Genomic DNA, 16,513 nt, shown 5'->3' with positions numbered 1-16,513 from the left:
TTGTATGCCCATATATAGTCATGATGTGCCTATATATGGTCATGATGTGATGTCATCATGACCATATTTAGGCATGTCACTTGTTTTTGTCCAATGAAATTTGATAGTCTGCGCAGGGCTTCAGGCTGCTATTTTTCAGCCGCTCCATTCTCGTGCAGTTGTCATTCCTTTACACTCTTTGTTATCTTTTTGATGTTTTTCGTTTTAGATTGCTCATCCTGAGCGAGTGCAAGCCCTGGTGCTATTGGAATGCACTGCTACCTCTGCAAGCTTCACTGAATGGGGACATGAGAAGGTTTGTCTTTTGAATATGAATACATATAAAGGCATACCATCCCAAAACTAGCATATTGTCACTAAATTGTTAACTAAGTAATTAGCATAAGAATGTGGCATTATTGTATACTTTTGTACAGGAAGCCATAATATTTTTACTCACAGCTTTGGCAACAGGCAGTTGATTTCAGTAAATGACCCATCACTTTATAAAGCTTACAAGATGTAGAATAAGAATAAATTAAAAAGTCGGCGGGACACTCATTTCCAGTACCCGTCCCTAAATCCTCTCCTGATTTACTATCTTAAGGGGTTTTATGATAGTTTTTTTTACTAGATATTTCATTATGGTTTCATTTGCATGGAGTAAATACTGTTAGTCACCCCAGACGTACCTCCATTCGACCAGCTTGCAGGCTACAGATTCCCTCCAGAAGACTTACCGACAACAGGATCAATGAAGCCTGAGCAAGCTCCGACAGATAATGATGATGAAATGGATATTATATACTGTTTGATATATAAAAATATTACATATTGGTTATAGGTTGCCGCTTGGAATATGGACAAAGGAATGAATCCAAAGGTCGAGAATTACATCTTATGGCATCATCTAGGCAATGTAAGTAACAGGCTTAAAATGTCTGAAATGTTTTCATCGGATTCAGTCAACTATGAAAATGACTAATTCGAGATCTCGTTAGTCAACGTATGTTCAATAAAATGGGAGGTGGGGGAGTGGTGCTATTTTGTAGCCAAAAATATAGAGGCCGACAAACACCTATTGAAATGCAAAAACTTTGCAGTCCAGAATGACTATGCAATTGAGTTCATACATAGATTACCTATGTTTGTGCCCACATGTGGTATTGTTTACTTGAGCGTTACCCGTACCACCGCAAAAAGGTAATCTATTTACTATCTATCAATATGAATATGATTGGCCTAATATAATGACACTGTATGTTTTATTTGAGAAGAATTTGCCATGTGCTACTGAATTGGCATGAATAAGGTGATTGATTGATTGATTGATTGAATAATTTATTGGATTGGGTACAGTATAATTAGTACTATTAATAAGTCTATAAAATGCAATTTATTGTAGTTATTGTAAAATAAATGATTTTTCTGTATATGTAAACTATATATTAAACTTCTGAAGTGTATTTTATTGTTTTTCTCTGCTTTCTATAAATCCCTGGCAGGTAGCCAGGATCACTGGCATGTAGCACACAGAATGTCAGGGTTCAAAAGGCTAACATTTTCATGCACCTATATAGTATATTTTTTTGTACATCAATAATGCGTATTGTTTTTTTTTTGTTCTTGCAGCATTCAAAGGACAAGTTAGATGTTGTACAGGAGTACCATGAGAACCTCTACAAGAGAATCAATTCCAGAAATCTTCATCTCTTCATCGATAGCTTTATCAAGTAAGCGCTTGCGATTATTATTATTTTCATTGTCCATTTCTCACTTGTAAGAAACCATGACACGTTCTATTTGCCGACATTATTAAGGTTATTACTCTGAATAAATTTACTTCAAGTTGCATCAAGTAGATTAAAAAATTCAACGTTGGTTGTTACCATTAATATTATTAGCCGGAGCAGTGTAATCGAGAATTAGTCTGATTCACTCAGCCAAGTGGAAGTGAATAGGCTGGTGGATAAGGTGCTTGCCTTCTAGTCCCAGGGTCCTGGGTTCAATTCTCACGACCAAAACAATTCCACTCCCAAAATCTCATATTGACATTGAGTTTGTGTAAAGCATCGTGTGTATATGTTTGTCTTGTGCAAGAGATTGTCACATACAAGTACAACAGTTATATGTTTGCTATTGACAATCCTTGGTAAATGTGTTGTGATAAATAGATAAAATTAAAGTAAAAATTAGGCCTCGTTTGTTACATGTTATAATTATTATATTATGTTAAATTAATCCAAATTATTTATATACTATAGTACCAGTTGCAATAACTTTGCTTAAATATTCAAAACTTGCTTTCATGTAACCCTCAGTTTGACATGAAAATATGAAACAAATTGCAAAGAAAGTGATGTAAGCCCTCTTGATTCTATATATCCAAATTAATTGTTTACATTATTATAAATAAATATTTACAGAATATCACGTACAATTTTTAGCGGATTACCAATGTATGTGAAGAATAACCAATCATATTGCAGAGATTTTAACCAATCATATTGAAAGTTTCATGTTAATATTAAAGATGTATTGTCCCATGCTAAATATAAAAAAAATAATTAAAATATTTTTGAAATTAACTTGCACATTTTGAAGTAACATAAAAGTTATCAACTTGAATATAGAAATTAGTGTTTTTAAAAAATGTCTACCCATCAGTTTACAGCAAAAAACGATAGAAACACTTCCTCACTGGTGGTGTTTTATTATTTTTAATATAATTAAAATTAGGGTACACATTTTTTTAATTCAATAATTTCTATGCACAAGTTAATAATTTGCAAAATGAGCAAGTTTATTTCAAACTTATTTTTTTTATTTTTTTCACATTAGCAAGGGACAATACATCTTTAAGAAGGCTATATGAAAATTGATTTTATTATTAAATGAAAAGGTGCTATTTAAGTTGTTATTATAAAAATCAAAGATGCCTACATGAATAATGATATATCATATATCATTTATTTCACCAGTAAAACTATAAAAATATGGCTGACCTGCCAGATTGCCAGAAAGCAACACAAATTTACTGTCACATGCCTCTCCTGGCAGCATATACAGTACAAAAAAAACATAATACATGCAAGAATAAATAATGATAAATATAAACATCCCTTTTAAAAATTTCTATTAAAAATGTAAAAATTAAACTTTTAATGCTTTAATTTATGATGAGAGTGTGCGTTTCATGTTTTATTTTTTCTGTTTTATTCTCCTTCATTAAAAAATTATTTTGTTCCTGCAGTCGTAATAACATCATTGATAAGTTGGATGGTTTGAAGTTACCGATGCTACTAGTCACCGGCAGCCGCTCACCTCATCTTAAAGATGTTGTAAGTGTGAACATAGAGTACTACAGTCGGTGCCAGGTGGCACCCTCTCTTGTCAACCAGACATTGGTTACTATTCATTACACCTGAATGACTTCATAGGCTTTCTGGAATAGGCATTTTAAAATCTAATATTTTTCCATCAAAATGTACTAAAAACACAAAAGCTCGCATTATATTAGTTATCAAACACACATTTCATTATCAATAAAAATTAAAGAAAAATTAAGATATAACATCTTATAATTACGTTGCAATTTGGGATCAGTGGTTTGTCAGTAGAGACAATGATTCCAGTTGAACGCATTTTATGTCGCCGATAGCAACGGAGTAGTACCACATGGTATCGTGACGTAACACTGTAGTACTCTATAATATTATTAATCAATTATTTATTTAAACTATATTTTGTGAGTTTCCATTTATTAATTGGTTGATTGATTGATTTATTTAAATGTTTTTATATATTTTATGTTTTAGCTGAGCATTTAGCCAAGGGAATGTTTAGCCAAGTGAATCCAGATTTTTAGCTTAGTTAGATTTTTAGAGTTGGGCAGAATAAGAAGATGTATCCATTACATTACGTTTGTACTGGACTGTGGCAGGAGAGGGTCCCCAGGGGTCTAGCCCAAATCTCGAACTGCAACATATTTAATTTGAAATAGGACAAACATAAAAAATTATTTAACTTCCATTAGTATTATTGAATATTTACTTGGAAATTAACTGTGGTGTACCGCAAGCATTTATTATATTATTTCTTCGCCATGCAAACCTTCAAACAGTATATTTGGAAATTGATATGATTTATCTACTGGTACAATGAGTATTTAATCCATTTGGAATCAATTATCAATTTTCAGGACAAAATGTGGAGCCACGTGCATGACAAGAGGCTTAGCAACTTACTGAAGGCAGAAGATGTTGCCGGGGACATAAAAGAGGAAGATGTAAGTTTAAAGATCCTTCAGGATAGCCTAAATATTTATGGGGTTGTCTGGTGCCGTATATGACTACATACAAACAATATTCACCTTCAAATTGCTAAGAGAGTAATTGGAATGGAAAATAAGTTTCCAGGTCTGTAGTTTAAATTTATAGCAATCCTATCAGACACAAATCATTCCCTTCATCAATATATTAAAATTAGCAGAATAATTTGCATAACATATCCACAATGGAACCTGAATTAGAAAATCCTTTTTTTCTATGTGCCATGATTGAATTTAATGAAATATGTAAGAGGTAAATTTTATTGATCCTTTCTAACAACTACACCAAATTCTTGCTTTATTGAAACTGATGTTGATGCTTTAATGTTGGAATAATAAATAAAATCAAAACATGCCTGTGATACTGCTTTTTATATTTGTTGTTAAACTCACATTTTTTGGTTGGTCCAGCTTTAAACAATGTATCCTTCTATGGTTGGTAATGAGCACTATCCTGATAAATGGCTATGATATGATGATTCCCCTGAAAATCAGCTTTGCTGAGTTGGATATTAATAAAGAAAGAAAGGAAGATACAGTGCATTGCTCCAGTTTTATATATGGCAAAGACAAGTCAAACCAGTCGCTCCTTGCAAAAATTATACAGAGTGTTATACAGTAAAATAAGAGCTATAAAATGGTAAAAGAATAATTTAAATCTGACATTTCCTTATGAAATTACAAGCTTTTAAACATTCAGCTATTTAAAGACGATAATTTATACATAATTAATACATTTCGTTAGGAAGTTACAGGAGTTTAAACATACAGCTGTTTAAAGAACAATATTTGAGAAGTCAGCCTTCAAAATTTATGATTTTGGGCAGTTCTTAGGCAGAAACCATCACCAAATTGTTAAAAAATTCTTGTTTTACCATTCAAAATGGGGAAAATAAGAGCATAGCATGATGTATAGAATATATAAAGGTTAGTTTAGTGCAGTAAAATAGATTTCAAAAATGTTGACATTCCAGCATGTTTTGGCCATTATCTCTGAAACACGATTTGGTTTGAATTGTCTGTGCCACGTATATTGACTGGCGTAAGGCTTGCAACACTAACCATTAGATTAATCATTATCTTCTGTATCTCATCTTTTCCTGTTTTTTATAGCCAAGGAAGTTGATAGAGAGTATGACTTATTTCTTGCAAGGCCTCGGATTGAGTGAGTACACGTCGCGTTATCTATCTCATCCACATCATTCATTCCATCTCTTTACATCCTCCATTCAAGTTTACCATTATATTCTCTCATATTCCATCACAATTACTGCATGTTATTCCAACCTAACCATTCTCAATTGATTGTTTTGAGGAAATTTGCAATCCCTAAATTAATCAAATTAAACATTATAGTTGTTTCAATTAAATTTTGTATATATTATAATCCCCATGATATCTACACTTTAACTATACAGTGCCTTAAATTGTTCATTGAATTATTCAATATCACAAGAAAAAGATATTGTGTCCTAATAGGAAAATCCAATCCAGAATATCACCCTAGAGTCATTGCTCAATTGGTAGAACATTTGAACAGTATTCTTAAGCTGTGACATAAAAAATCTGTTGTATGACAATATATAGTCGTGATGTGCCTATATATGGTCATGATGTGATGTCATCATGACCATATTCAGGCATGTTGCTTGTTTTTGTCAAATAAAATTTGATAGGCAGGAAAGGGCTTTAGGTTGGAATAGATGATACAGTACCTGTTTAAAAAAAAAAACGTTTATTACCATCATAGTTTAAATCCAACTGATTCCTTTAATTTCAACCTAACAAGTCAACACCTTACATCAGTAAGAAGGAAGAGAATTTGTCATTTAGATTAGAAGAAGGGATGTAGTGGGCACCTACCTAGCCTACATATCACTACATTTATCACCATAGATAATGAAACTGACTTCATTTCAACTTAACAATCAAACATTTTACATGAACCAATAAGAAGCTTGTCATTCATTCAGAAGGCGACCTGTAGTAGGCCTAGTCATGCTGGTAGGGGTAATAATAGGCCTACACTTAGCCTACCTACCACCGCAGACTTTTTCAAGAAACATGTGCATGGAAACAAATCAAGCAGATACTGAGAATAATGGGTTTGATTTTCAGGCTTCAAAAATGTGTTTGCTGCCCTCAACTTTCATAAGCACTTATAGATTAAACCATATATTTTGTGATAAAGATAATTGAGGCAGATACTAATCCAGTAATCTTCTATTTCCTCCTTGCAATCTTCTATTCCTGGTTGGTACGTACTGAATGGTCGTGTTCTATAAATTCTGTTAATTTTCGTTCTGATTTATCTAACTCATGTTGTGAAACATCTGCGTGCTGTTTTCGCATTTGGATTTTAATCATCTTTTCATAACACATATTCATTGTCATTGATGTTGAATATGCAAATTTCTGTTCATCTACTTTGCACTAATTTTCTTTAAACTTATCTACACTTTCACCTGTTGTAACTACATAATATTTTGATGTGCTGATATTTTTGATTTTTTAAAACTTTTTCTAAAAAATTGTTTATTAATGATAACCAATCATTTCATCATTAACCCGCCTCAAAATAAAAAAACGTTTAGTTTCTGGAGTTTCTATGACTCGTCTTGGACGCTCTGCCTCCCTGGGAGAGACTTCCCGTAGGATGGCTAGCCTAGAGACCATGGAAGACCAGGATAAGCCACGCCCTCACCTAGTGCGAGGCACTTCCCAAGGTGGACATGAGAACTCGTTGTGCTAAGCCTCAAATTGATCCGCCCCTTTTTGCATAAAATTTGGGCACTCTTCGATTCCAGTTACAGATGTAATTAATTGTTGAGTGTTTGGGAAATAGTTTTGTGGTTATTTTGTAGGAGTTCAATATTTACCGTTTGAGAAATTGAGAGTACGATATGGAACTACTGTATCTATAATTAGTACTATAAACCAAAAATAGGACTTGTAGAAAAAAACTAGACCTTGACAAGTTACTTGTATGTAATTCTATTTCATTTTATTTTCTATTAATGAATAAAAACCAAAAAGAGAAAAAATGTACTATTAACTCCCGCATTCATACCTATATCTGTGCACACACATTTGCACTCGCCCCACACTTTTAGTTAACGAATACACTATAGAAATAAAATGGTGTGTAGAAACATGAAAAATTACCACATTGTTAACTTTTTAAATTATATTTCACTCTTTATACATTTACATTTGTATATTGTTCAACGTAGTTGATAATATTTGTTTATTTAATTAACATTCGTTATATTTTTGCATGCGCTAGCCTATATAGGTTAGATATTATACTTTTGATAAATGTTGTGATATTTAGTTTAAAGCATGTAATTATTTTGTATGTCCACCAGTCTCCTCCCTACCTCTAACACGCCTCGGCCACTCTGCTTCCCTCGGGGAAACATCTAAGGAACATCGTGGATTGAGCATGTCGGACATGGACAAACCAACGCACAGTACAAGCACCGAGAAAGAGTAAACGCGAGATCTCTGACGTATCTGAGCTTTATGGCGAGAGTATGCTGATAAACACTAGACGGTTATTTTCTGAATGTTTAAATGAACTGAATATAAAATAATGTACCTTTATTTTTTATTGATTATGAAAATTGTATCTTTCTGATTGTGTTTTATCTTTTTGTTGTACATGTAATAATTAATAATTGAAATAAGATGCTTCTTTAAAAGATAGCCTCAATTGAACTTGATCATCTGTGCTATATATATAATTCAATATTGAATACAGGGCCAGTTTTATGAAATTTCCTATTGATTTTCCATCATTGCAAATTATTGTTTGTAATTGTGCATCAGTTATTGTAATATATTTTTTTTTTCCAGTTAGTATTAGTTTATAGACTGTATTGTTTTATGTACTCATGATACAATTGTAATAATTTACATCATATTTCATGAATGTAGTTTTTTGTTTTGATGTCAATTTATTTTATTATGTTTCCTGGTCAAAATTTTTCAGTTATTTTTTTTTTTTTATAGCATTTTGCATTTAGCACAGTGAGCTATATAAATTAATCCACTGTCTTTCTAATGATGTTTTCAATCCCACTTGTATTCAAAGAATTGTTATTTCAGTTAAACAAGACAGAGGGTCAGGTAAAATCAATAAAGACAAAAAACTACAGTATATCATATATCTCGAAGGAACCAAAGAATATATTCAAATTCTGATAATTCCAACATGAAAATTGGTAACATTAGGTTGCTAGGTAAATGTATTGTTTCTAAGCAAAAATTACATCATAAATATTCATAAGCATGTATGGTGTAAGGATTCATATTAGGCTATGTTTATTGTGGATGTGAAAAGTAAGCATGGCGATATTGAGGCTCGATGCAGAATCCAGTGATTGAACTGTTATTAATTTTTGATGGCAACATTGCTTGTCATGGGATTATTACTCATTCAGATTAATAATAAATCACTATTTTCAAAATGCACTTTAGTTTTCAATCTTGTTCATAATGATGACGATGACAATGATCATGACAACAATGATGATGACACAAATAAATGAGTTCGAGAGCTATCACTGTAACTTAACACAGAGTGTGTGCTTGTATTAATATAATATTTCACAGATTTTTACCAATCTGTTTATATATGATTATTTATATACTGTGTTACTATCTCTCTTACATCCAAAAGATGCGTCCATTAGAAGAAATGACAATAGAAAGCTTCAAACATCAGTCTACATGTTTGAAGATCTGCTGGTTTCCTTAAGCCAGGCCCTCACTGCCTCCAACGATTTTTGGGCGAAGTGTTTCTAAAATGCAAACCAACGACCCATGTTTTAAAGGCGATCCACGCAGACAGTGCTGTGTCGTCTAGCGCTCTAAGGGCAGAGTTGAATTCTTTGTATGACAGTCTTACAATGCAATGAGAGCTCGGCATTAACTTAAGGTCAATGATTATATTGGTGAATTCTATTGTGCAAATTACAAAGGCATTGTCATCTGAATTATAATAGTCATAACAATTTCCCATATATTATATAATACTATAATTTATAGTTGATAATAATTTTCCCAAATTATGTCATAATTTCCCATATATTATATAATTAATCATAAATGATAATAATATATTGTTATATTTTTCCCAAATTGTAAGTCATAACAATTTCCAATATATTATATAATTAATTAATTATAATATATAGTTGATAATAATTTCTCCAAATTATAAGTCATAACAATTCCCAATATATTATATAATAAATAATAATAATACATAGTTGATAATAGTTTTCTACAATTATACTTGTTAAACCACTACTAACAATAAGCACAGATATTGAAGTGTCTTCTTGCTCTCATCTGTTGCTTAATAAGAGGTCAACAGCTTGGGCGAGGTTGTCCACGTACCCAGCTGGTTTCACTTCAGGGTGTGGTTCATCTGACGGTCTGCGAAATTAATTATTGCAAACTATTGTTAAAGCCTTCAAGAGAGTTTTAAGTGGCTGCCTTAAAATAATATTTGGTTATCCCACACTAAACACAGTGCATGCCTTATAAAATCTGGTAGAAATGCCTACCAACTGCTATTTGGATATTATCAGCATGTTACATCGCAATGTTGTATGTTCATTTTATTGGTCTTATACACTAATGATTACAATGAATGAAAACAGGCTCCTGATACCTATAAGAGTATACTGCAGAAACTAGGTCAAAATTACTCTAAACATTGTCCATTATCAGGCCATTTTCCTCCATTATCAGACAAGCTGCTATCAGCCATTGGTCATCTGTCAAATTGTAGGACCAATTACCAAATCACTTATAGGTTGGATGGGTACAGTAGTATGAATGCGAACTTGTGATGAACCTCAATCCATTCCATTCTACAAAGGGATTCCAACACCACAGCGCAAGTGCAGTATACTAAATACAGTACTACTAATATACTCAAATATAAGATATAAAGCACCGTTTGCACAGAATAACACACTGAAAGTATGAAAAAGTAAATAGAGCAAAAAGATTTTATCTTCACCATGCTTAATAGAATATTACACCCTAATTACACAACAAACCTTCAGAGCTAACGACCATCAACTATAGGCTCTTAATGATGCGTAAAATATTTAAGTGATAATTAATGGATATGTTTATTAAATAAATACTGTACAACATTTAAATAATTACAAATGTTAAAAACTAGTAAATGAATGTACAGTGCACCCTCTAATTCGAGACCACTTTTCCAGAGAACCAAATACTGTAACAATCTTCAATCTATTAACTGTAAGCTAACCCTCCAGAGAACAAACCCCGAGACCACCCCAAATTTTCAGGTCCCAAATGTGGTCTAGAATTGGAGGGCAAACTGTATTCTATCTGGTTACCAGGCAAGGCCACCTGATATAACTACAGTATAAAAATCATTAACATATTATACCTGTATTTGCCTGTTCTAACTTGAAGCCCACGGATCCCACAAGCCTGTGCACCTCCAACATCATTGACGATATCATCACCGACCATTATTGCCTACTAGGAATAAAAAAACATGAAAGACTAACTGGATAAGAGCTTACGTTTACATAGGTACATCCTGCAAAGGGCCTGTACGTAAGTGCAGGTTAACAGGGGGATGTATGGACCAGTACACAGGTGTAGCCCCCTACTCATCTCGAAAGATGTACTGGGTTGTGTAAAGTGCACATGAGGCTATTGTGTACACTGGGCCTATGGTTTATACTGTAGTTCCTTATCCAACTTCAGGTGAGCGTACTGTTTAAACTAGTGCTGATACAGTATTATGACTAGTTGCAGGGCCCCTGCCTTAACCGCTAGGCCATTCGCCTCACCAATAGAGATAAACTCAGTGGTATATCTAAGAGGAGTATTGAAATGGGACTGATAGGGGTCTTAATGATAAAGTGATGGGGTGCTAGCTTGCAAAATAAGATATGAGGTAAGCATAATTCTTTTGGAAGTGGGAGCCCCCTGTCCTCCCCAGCAGAAATGCCACTGATAAACAGCCTGAAAGTGGTAGGTTACTGCATGGAGTAATATATAATCTTAATACTGTAATATATTTCCTTGATGGTAACTTGCCTTGTCTGGCGTTACTCCCATACCACTGAGAGCTGTCTTAAAGAAAGACTTCGCTGGTTTCCCAACAACAGTTGCCTCACAACCACATGCATACTGGAAAGGAAAAAAGTTTACCGAGTTATGAATCAAACAAAATTGAACATGAATTATTATTTTAAAGGGAATGTAATTTAATCTAAAGCTTTTCCAGGCTATCAAATATTCTTTGACAAAAAACTGTGTGTGCCCTTATATGGCAAAGACAAGCCAAACCAGTTACACATCGCAAAAAGATAATGGCCAAATGTCAAAATTTACTAAATTTATTTTATTGCACTAAACCAACCTTTAAATGTCTATACATCATGCTATGCTGTTATTTTCTCCATTTTCAATGTTAAAGCAATATTTTTTAACGATTTAGTGATGGTTTCTACTTGAGAAATGCCTGAAATCATAAACTTTGAAGGCGGATTTCTTAAATATTGTTCTTTAAACAGCTGTAGCTTCAAACGCTTGTAACTTCATAAAGAGATGTCGGGTTTAAATGATACTTTTACCATTTTATAGCTCTCATTTTACTGTTTAACCTTGTACTAATAACCAGAAATCGGTTTTTAGTGACTGGTTGGACTTGTCTTTGCCACATATAGTCATAATGTGCCTGTATATAGTCATGATATGATGTCATCATATGATGACGCCAGTATAACATGCCAAGCTCCTGTCGGTCACAACTGGGACCAAAAAATTCTTTTTCCTAGGCATGTTTCCTTCCCCTCCTCTGGCATTTGCCACTCAGAATACTGAATTTACTAACCTCTAGGGCTCTCATGAAAGCTCCTACATCCAACTTCAGCTGTCCATCATCTTTGTAGTATTTTCTTAAAATGTGAATAAATTTAAATTATTATTTAAAGGAATCACAACTCTACACAAAAATATGCCCAAAATATACCTGCAAACTTTTTTTTTTGTCTTTTGGCGGTTCTTATATTTCATCATTACATAATTTACAATTTTTATTATAAAATATCCCTAATGAGTATTTATAAAGATAAAAATCATATATTTATTTATATTATACTTGCCAACTTAATTTGTGTCTGATGCGGAGACAAAAAAAAACATAAAATTTTATATAGTGCCCTCTATGTAATAATTGCAAAACTGAGCACACTCTGTTTCGTTAAAAGAAATTATATGGCCTGTCATTTAATGAAGAATTCACTTAATCTTTATGAGGGTATAATTGGCCTACATTTTATTTCTTATAAACATGAGACGGATCCTCAAGCGTGAGACTTGCGCATTATGGCATCAACATAAAAAATGTCAACATGACATTGATAGAAACATCTTTGTCAACGTCATCATCATCTATGCCATGTTATCTTCATAAAAGCTCTTTCTGATCATACATAAACAATTCTCCCAAATACAGTACCTTTCAATGCCCCCTTTCTATCTTAAGATCAGCTTTATTGCCGTGAGTGGCAGTATGCATATTGCTAACAGCCACCTTCTCAGAAAAAAGCAAAATGGCAGCTTACCCTCTTCCCAGTGAGATGAGATTTGGCTTCTCCATATTCATCAACACTCGAAATGCATCATTTAAGTTATCATACGTAAAATCAGACCCGCAATCGGCAATAACTACACAAGTAGGGGGCGCTGTTGATGATGCCAAGTCACCAAAATCAGCAACAGCATCTACATTGAAAATATAATAGTTACAGTACATGTAAAATGTTACATATGATGGTTAGTTCTATTTTTTTTTTCATTCAAGCACTGGAAATACTGAATGATAAATAAATAAAATTTGTTTAAAAAAATAGTTAATCACAAGTACAAAGCTCCATCATCAATCAGTTATATGTTTATAAATGTTAAATACATTTAACTGTAAATACTATAGATACATAGTAAGCTGAATCAAATGATAAACATATATAGTAATAAAGTCATATAGTACCACAACAGTGTTACGTCACATTACCATGTGATACTACTCCGTTGCTATCGGCGACACAAAATGCGTTCAACCGGACGCCATTTTCTCCACTGACAAACCATTGATCCCAATTTTTAACTTAATTAATATTTCGTATTTTAGTTTTCCTTTGTAAATTTTAATTGGTGATTAAATGTGTGTTCAATAACTAATATAATGTGAGCTTTTGTGATTTTAGTATATTTTGATGGTAAATTATTAATTTAAGTTAAGTGCCTATTCCAGAAAGCCTATTATGAACATTTTTATGGATAAAATGTCAGAATCTTACCACTATGTACAAGTAAATGGGGCTTGAGACTTTCAGAACGTAGAAGATGACAAGCAGCAGGGATTGGAGAAAACACTTCTTCTATTTTGATATCAAATCCAAGTTTATTCAGCTTAGTGACAAGTGCTTGCCGTGTACACATCGTCTCATTGGTGCAAAAACGAACCTGCACACCTGATGACTTCAACCTTTAAGATAATCATAAGCAAAAGAAAAATCAGGAATATACGACTAAAGTAGTCAAGCTTAATACTCACAACAGGAATTAGTATGAAAGACTGGAGTGATCAGAAATGATTGAGTACCCTAGATTCCCTTCACCACCCCCCCCCCCCCCCACCCTCTTGCTCATAGGAGAGTTTGGACCCCGCATTCATAAACATCATGCATAGATCTTCTACTCTGTAAGGTCCAAATTATTAAGTTTTTTTTAACTTTAGAAATAAACCAGAGGTATATGCTAATTAATAATTAGCATAAAGCATTGTCCCACCTGGCTGTTTAATGCTGTGGTTTAGGTTTCAATTCATATGTAGCAGCCAAGAGAGTCCCTAAAGACTACTGTATTTATGAGTGATATGTCATTAATCAGAAAGTTAGCCCCATTAATTGGTGAATGAAATGTCATGAACTGAAGGCACAAACTTGGTAAGTTAATATATCTTATATGAGGCTTGTTATCCCAAAACCAGCATACTGTAGCTAAATGTGAAATAGAGTAATTAGCAAAAGAATGTGGCAGTATTGTATACTTTAGTACAGAGAAACCACAATACTTTTACTCACAACTTTGGCAATATCGATTCAAGTAAATGATCATTTTTAAGCTTATAATGTGGAGAATATGATTATATTAAAATGTCAATTTAGTCTTATTTTGGTCACTGATGGTGGTTTATGGCATGGCAATCCCCATATATGTTATTATTGTATAAAGAATTTTTTTTTTTAAATGGTTGGAGATTTTATTGTGCATGATAAACTCTACACATTATCTACCAACCTGTTTACAGCTTCAACAGAGCCTGGTATCACTACTCCACCATCATCTGAACTGTTATATAGGACACCTGTGATGTCCAACAAAACACCTTGCACATCCTTCGATGACTGGTACCACTCATCAGCCATGCTCTGTGTAGAACAAGAATAATCTTGTGTTGTTAAAATTTCATTTAAGAATGAACCAAAATAATCTCATCTCATATTCATATGAGCTGGTAATATCTTGACTCATATTTTTAGAACGAATCCAGGATTTTTCTTTTGTTTTGCGAGAATCGTCAATTAGGACATAACAAGGGGGCGGGTTTGGTAGTGGTGTTACTCAAAATATGGGCATGAATATAGTATAGTGACATATATATATATATATATATCCCCGACTATTAGGCCGATGTTCCTACCGGGAAGGCTGATTTTCCTAAAGGAAGCATAAATGGGCAAAGCCAGTAGCAACTCAGAACCCCTCAGAGGGGATCCAGGGAGTACATTTATGGATCTGCTTAACTGGCCAAAATATATCGATTTTTTAATGTCAATTTTTTTATTTTTTTTTATTTTTGCCTCCCCAATGACTTGTGTTTTTTCTCTCCAACAAGGGGGTAGGTGGGGGCAGCTTTTTCCGATGGGAAGTCCCCACAAAACGGAAAAAGTTAAATATTCTACCATGGTCCATATCCAAGCCTACCCACAACTAGCTTAGGCCTAGGCAGAAGGTGCCCTATGCCTGTCAGTATCTCTAGAGACTAAAAAAGAAGACTATTCAACCAGGCTCTAGCATAAGCAGGCTAGGCAACTGCAACTGCACAAGGCCTAGCAGTTGTACAGTATTTAGCCTCGTAATTCGAACAAAAAATAAAAAAACTGGCTGTATTATAATTGTATTTACTTTTAACATAAATACGTTTTCTTACCCCATCTAAACGAGAATTGTAGCAATTATACGGCTAAAATACGACAGGGAAAGAAAATCCTCTGACGAAACAAACCTTACAAGTACACCAAGGTACTTTCCCCTGTTTAATCTTGACGATAGGCGGCGCGATTTCATTTGAAACTGCGAAGAATACAGTATGTAGGCCTACCTATTAATAAACAATGTTAAAATAAATCAATAATATCAATATTATGCATGCTTTAATTAAATGTTGTGTGCATTTTTCTACTCTACTTATGATAATAATAAATTTATCTCTATTATTGATATTTATTTTTATTTGAGCAATAATTTTCATCAATCTCATAATTTTATATAGGCCTGCTATTGACAGGAACGATCAATTTTCAAAATGTCAATCCATTGGCGGATGGGGGGGGGGGTTGGTGTCAGGGGGTCCTGACCCTCTTGAAAAAAATTCTCTGTGTACCGGTACACACATACGCTTATTTACTGTGAATAAGAAAAAATTACCTGACCGTTTACTAAAGGGGAAAACCTTCAATTTTTGGTTAAGACACTTCAGAAGTCCGGAAAACTCATTTCTCGCCATCTAAGAACCAACATTTTCTTACCACCGTCTTATTTGGGGCTCATCGATTTATTGAAAAAAGAATATGTATGCAGCGACCCAATTTTTGTTATGGACTGTACATACACACATAGTAGGGCTACTAGTATTTACAGTAATAAGAATGAGAAGTTTACCCGACCGTTAAGCGGAGGAAAACCTTAAAATTTAAAGAACTTAAAAGTCATTAAAAGTCACCTCAGAAGTCGGGAAAGCTCATTTTCTGCCATCTAGTGATCAAAGGACCCCCTTCTTCTTTGGGGTTATCAATTCATGGAAAAAAGAATACGTAAGCAACTCAATTTTTTAACTTGTACGTATAC

At 33.5% G+C, this 16,513-nt stretch overlaps 2 protein-coding genes across 3 annotated transcripts in view; one reads left to right on the top strand and one right to left on the bottom strand.

The window, feature by feature from the left end:
* LOC117105711 (uncharacterized protein ZK1073.1-like) overlaps positions 1–8,785 on the top strand; it is a 40,110-nt gene extending 31,325 nt beyond the window's left edge. Inside the window, exons 7-13 of one of the 2 annotated variants that reach the window (XM_033246949.1) lie at positions 209–295; positions 824–898; positions 1,612–1,712; positions 3,233–3,320; positions 4,181–4,267; positions 5,423–5,474; positions 7,678–8,785. In XM_033246949.1, the coding sequence (XP_033102840.1) occupies positions 209–295; positions 824–898; positions 1,612–1,712; positions 3,233–3,320; positions 4,181–4,267; positions 5,423–5,474; positions 7,678–7,805 (618 nt within the window). In that variant the 3' untranslated portion in view covers positions 7,806–8,785. The other variant, XM_033246948.1, reaches the window with a different exon arrangement.
* On the bottom strand, positions 8,321–15,699 carry LOC117105712 (phospholysine phosphohistidine inorganic pyrophosphate phosphatase-like). Its single transcript, XM_033246950.1, has 8 exons — positions 15,597–15,699; positions 14,684–14,814; positions 13,681–13,868; positions 12,946–13,105; positions 12,213–12,276; positions 11,414–11,506; positions 10,752–10,843; positions 8,321–9,754 (listed from the first exon to the last, which is right to left on the bottom strand). The coding sequence occupies exons 2-8, from the start codon at positions 14,809–14,811 to the stop codon at positions 9,664–9,666; spliced, it is 816 nt and encodes a 271-aa protein (XP_033102841.1). The 5' UTR covers positions 14,812–14,814; positions 15,597–15,699; the 3' UTR covers positions 8,321–9,663.
* Positions 15,700–16,513: the final 814 nt, after the last annotated feature.

The sequence above is a fragment of the Anneissia japonica genome, unplaced genomic scaffold (genome assembly GCF_011630105.1).
Source record: "Anneissia japonica isolate Jap-2015-1 unplaced genomic scaffold, ASM1163010v1 scaffold287754_len4335492_cov202, whole genome shotgun sequence".
Lineage (NCBI taxonomy): Eukaryota > Metazoa > Echinodermata > Crinoidea > Comatulida > Comatulidae > Anneissia > Anneissia japonica.
The sequence above is the reverse complement of the archived record's forward strand: the minus strand, read 5'-3'. Positions and strand labels throughout refer to the sequence as shown.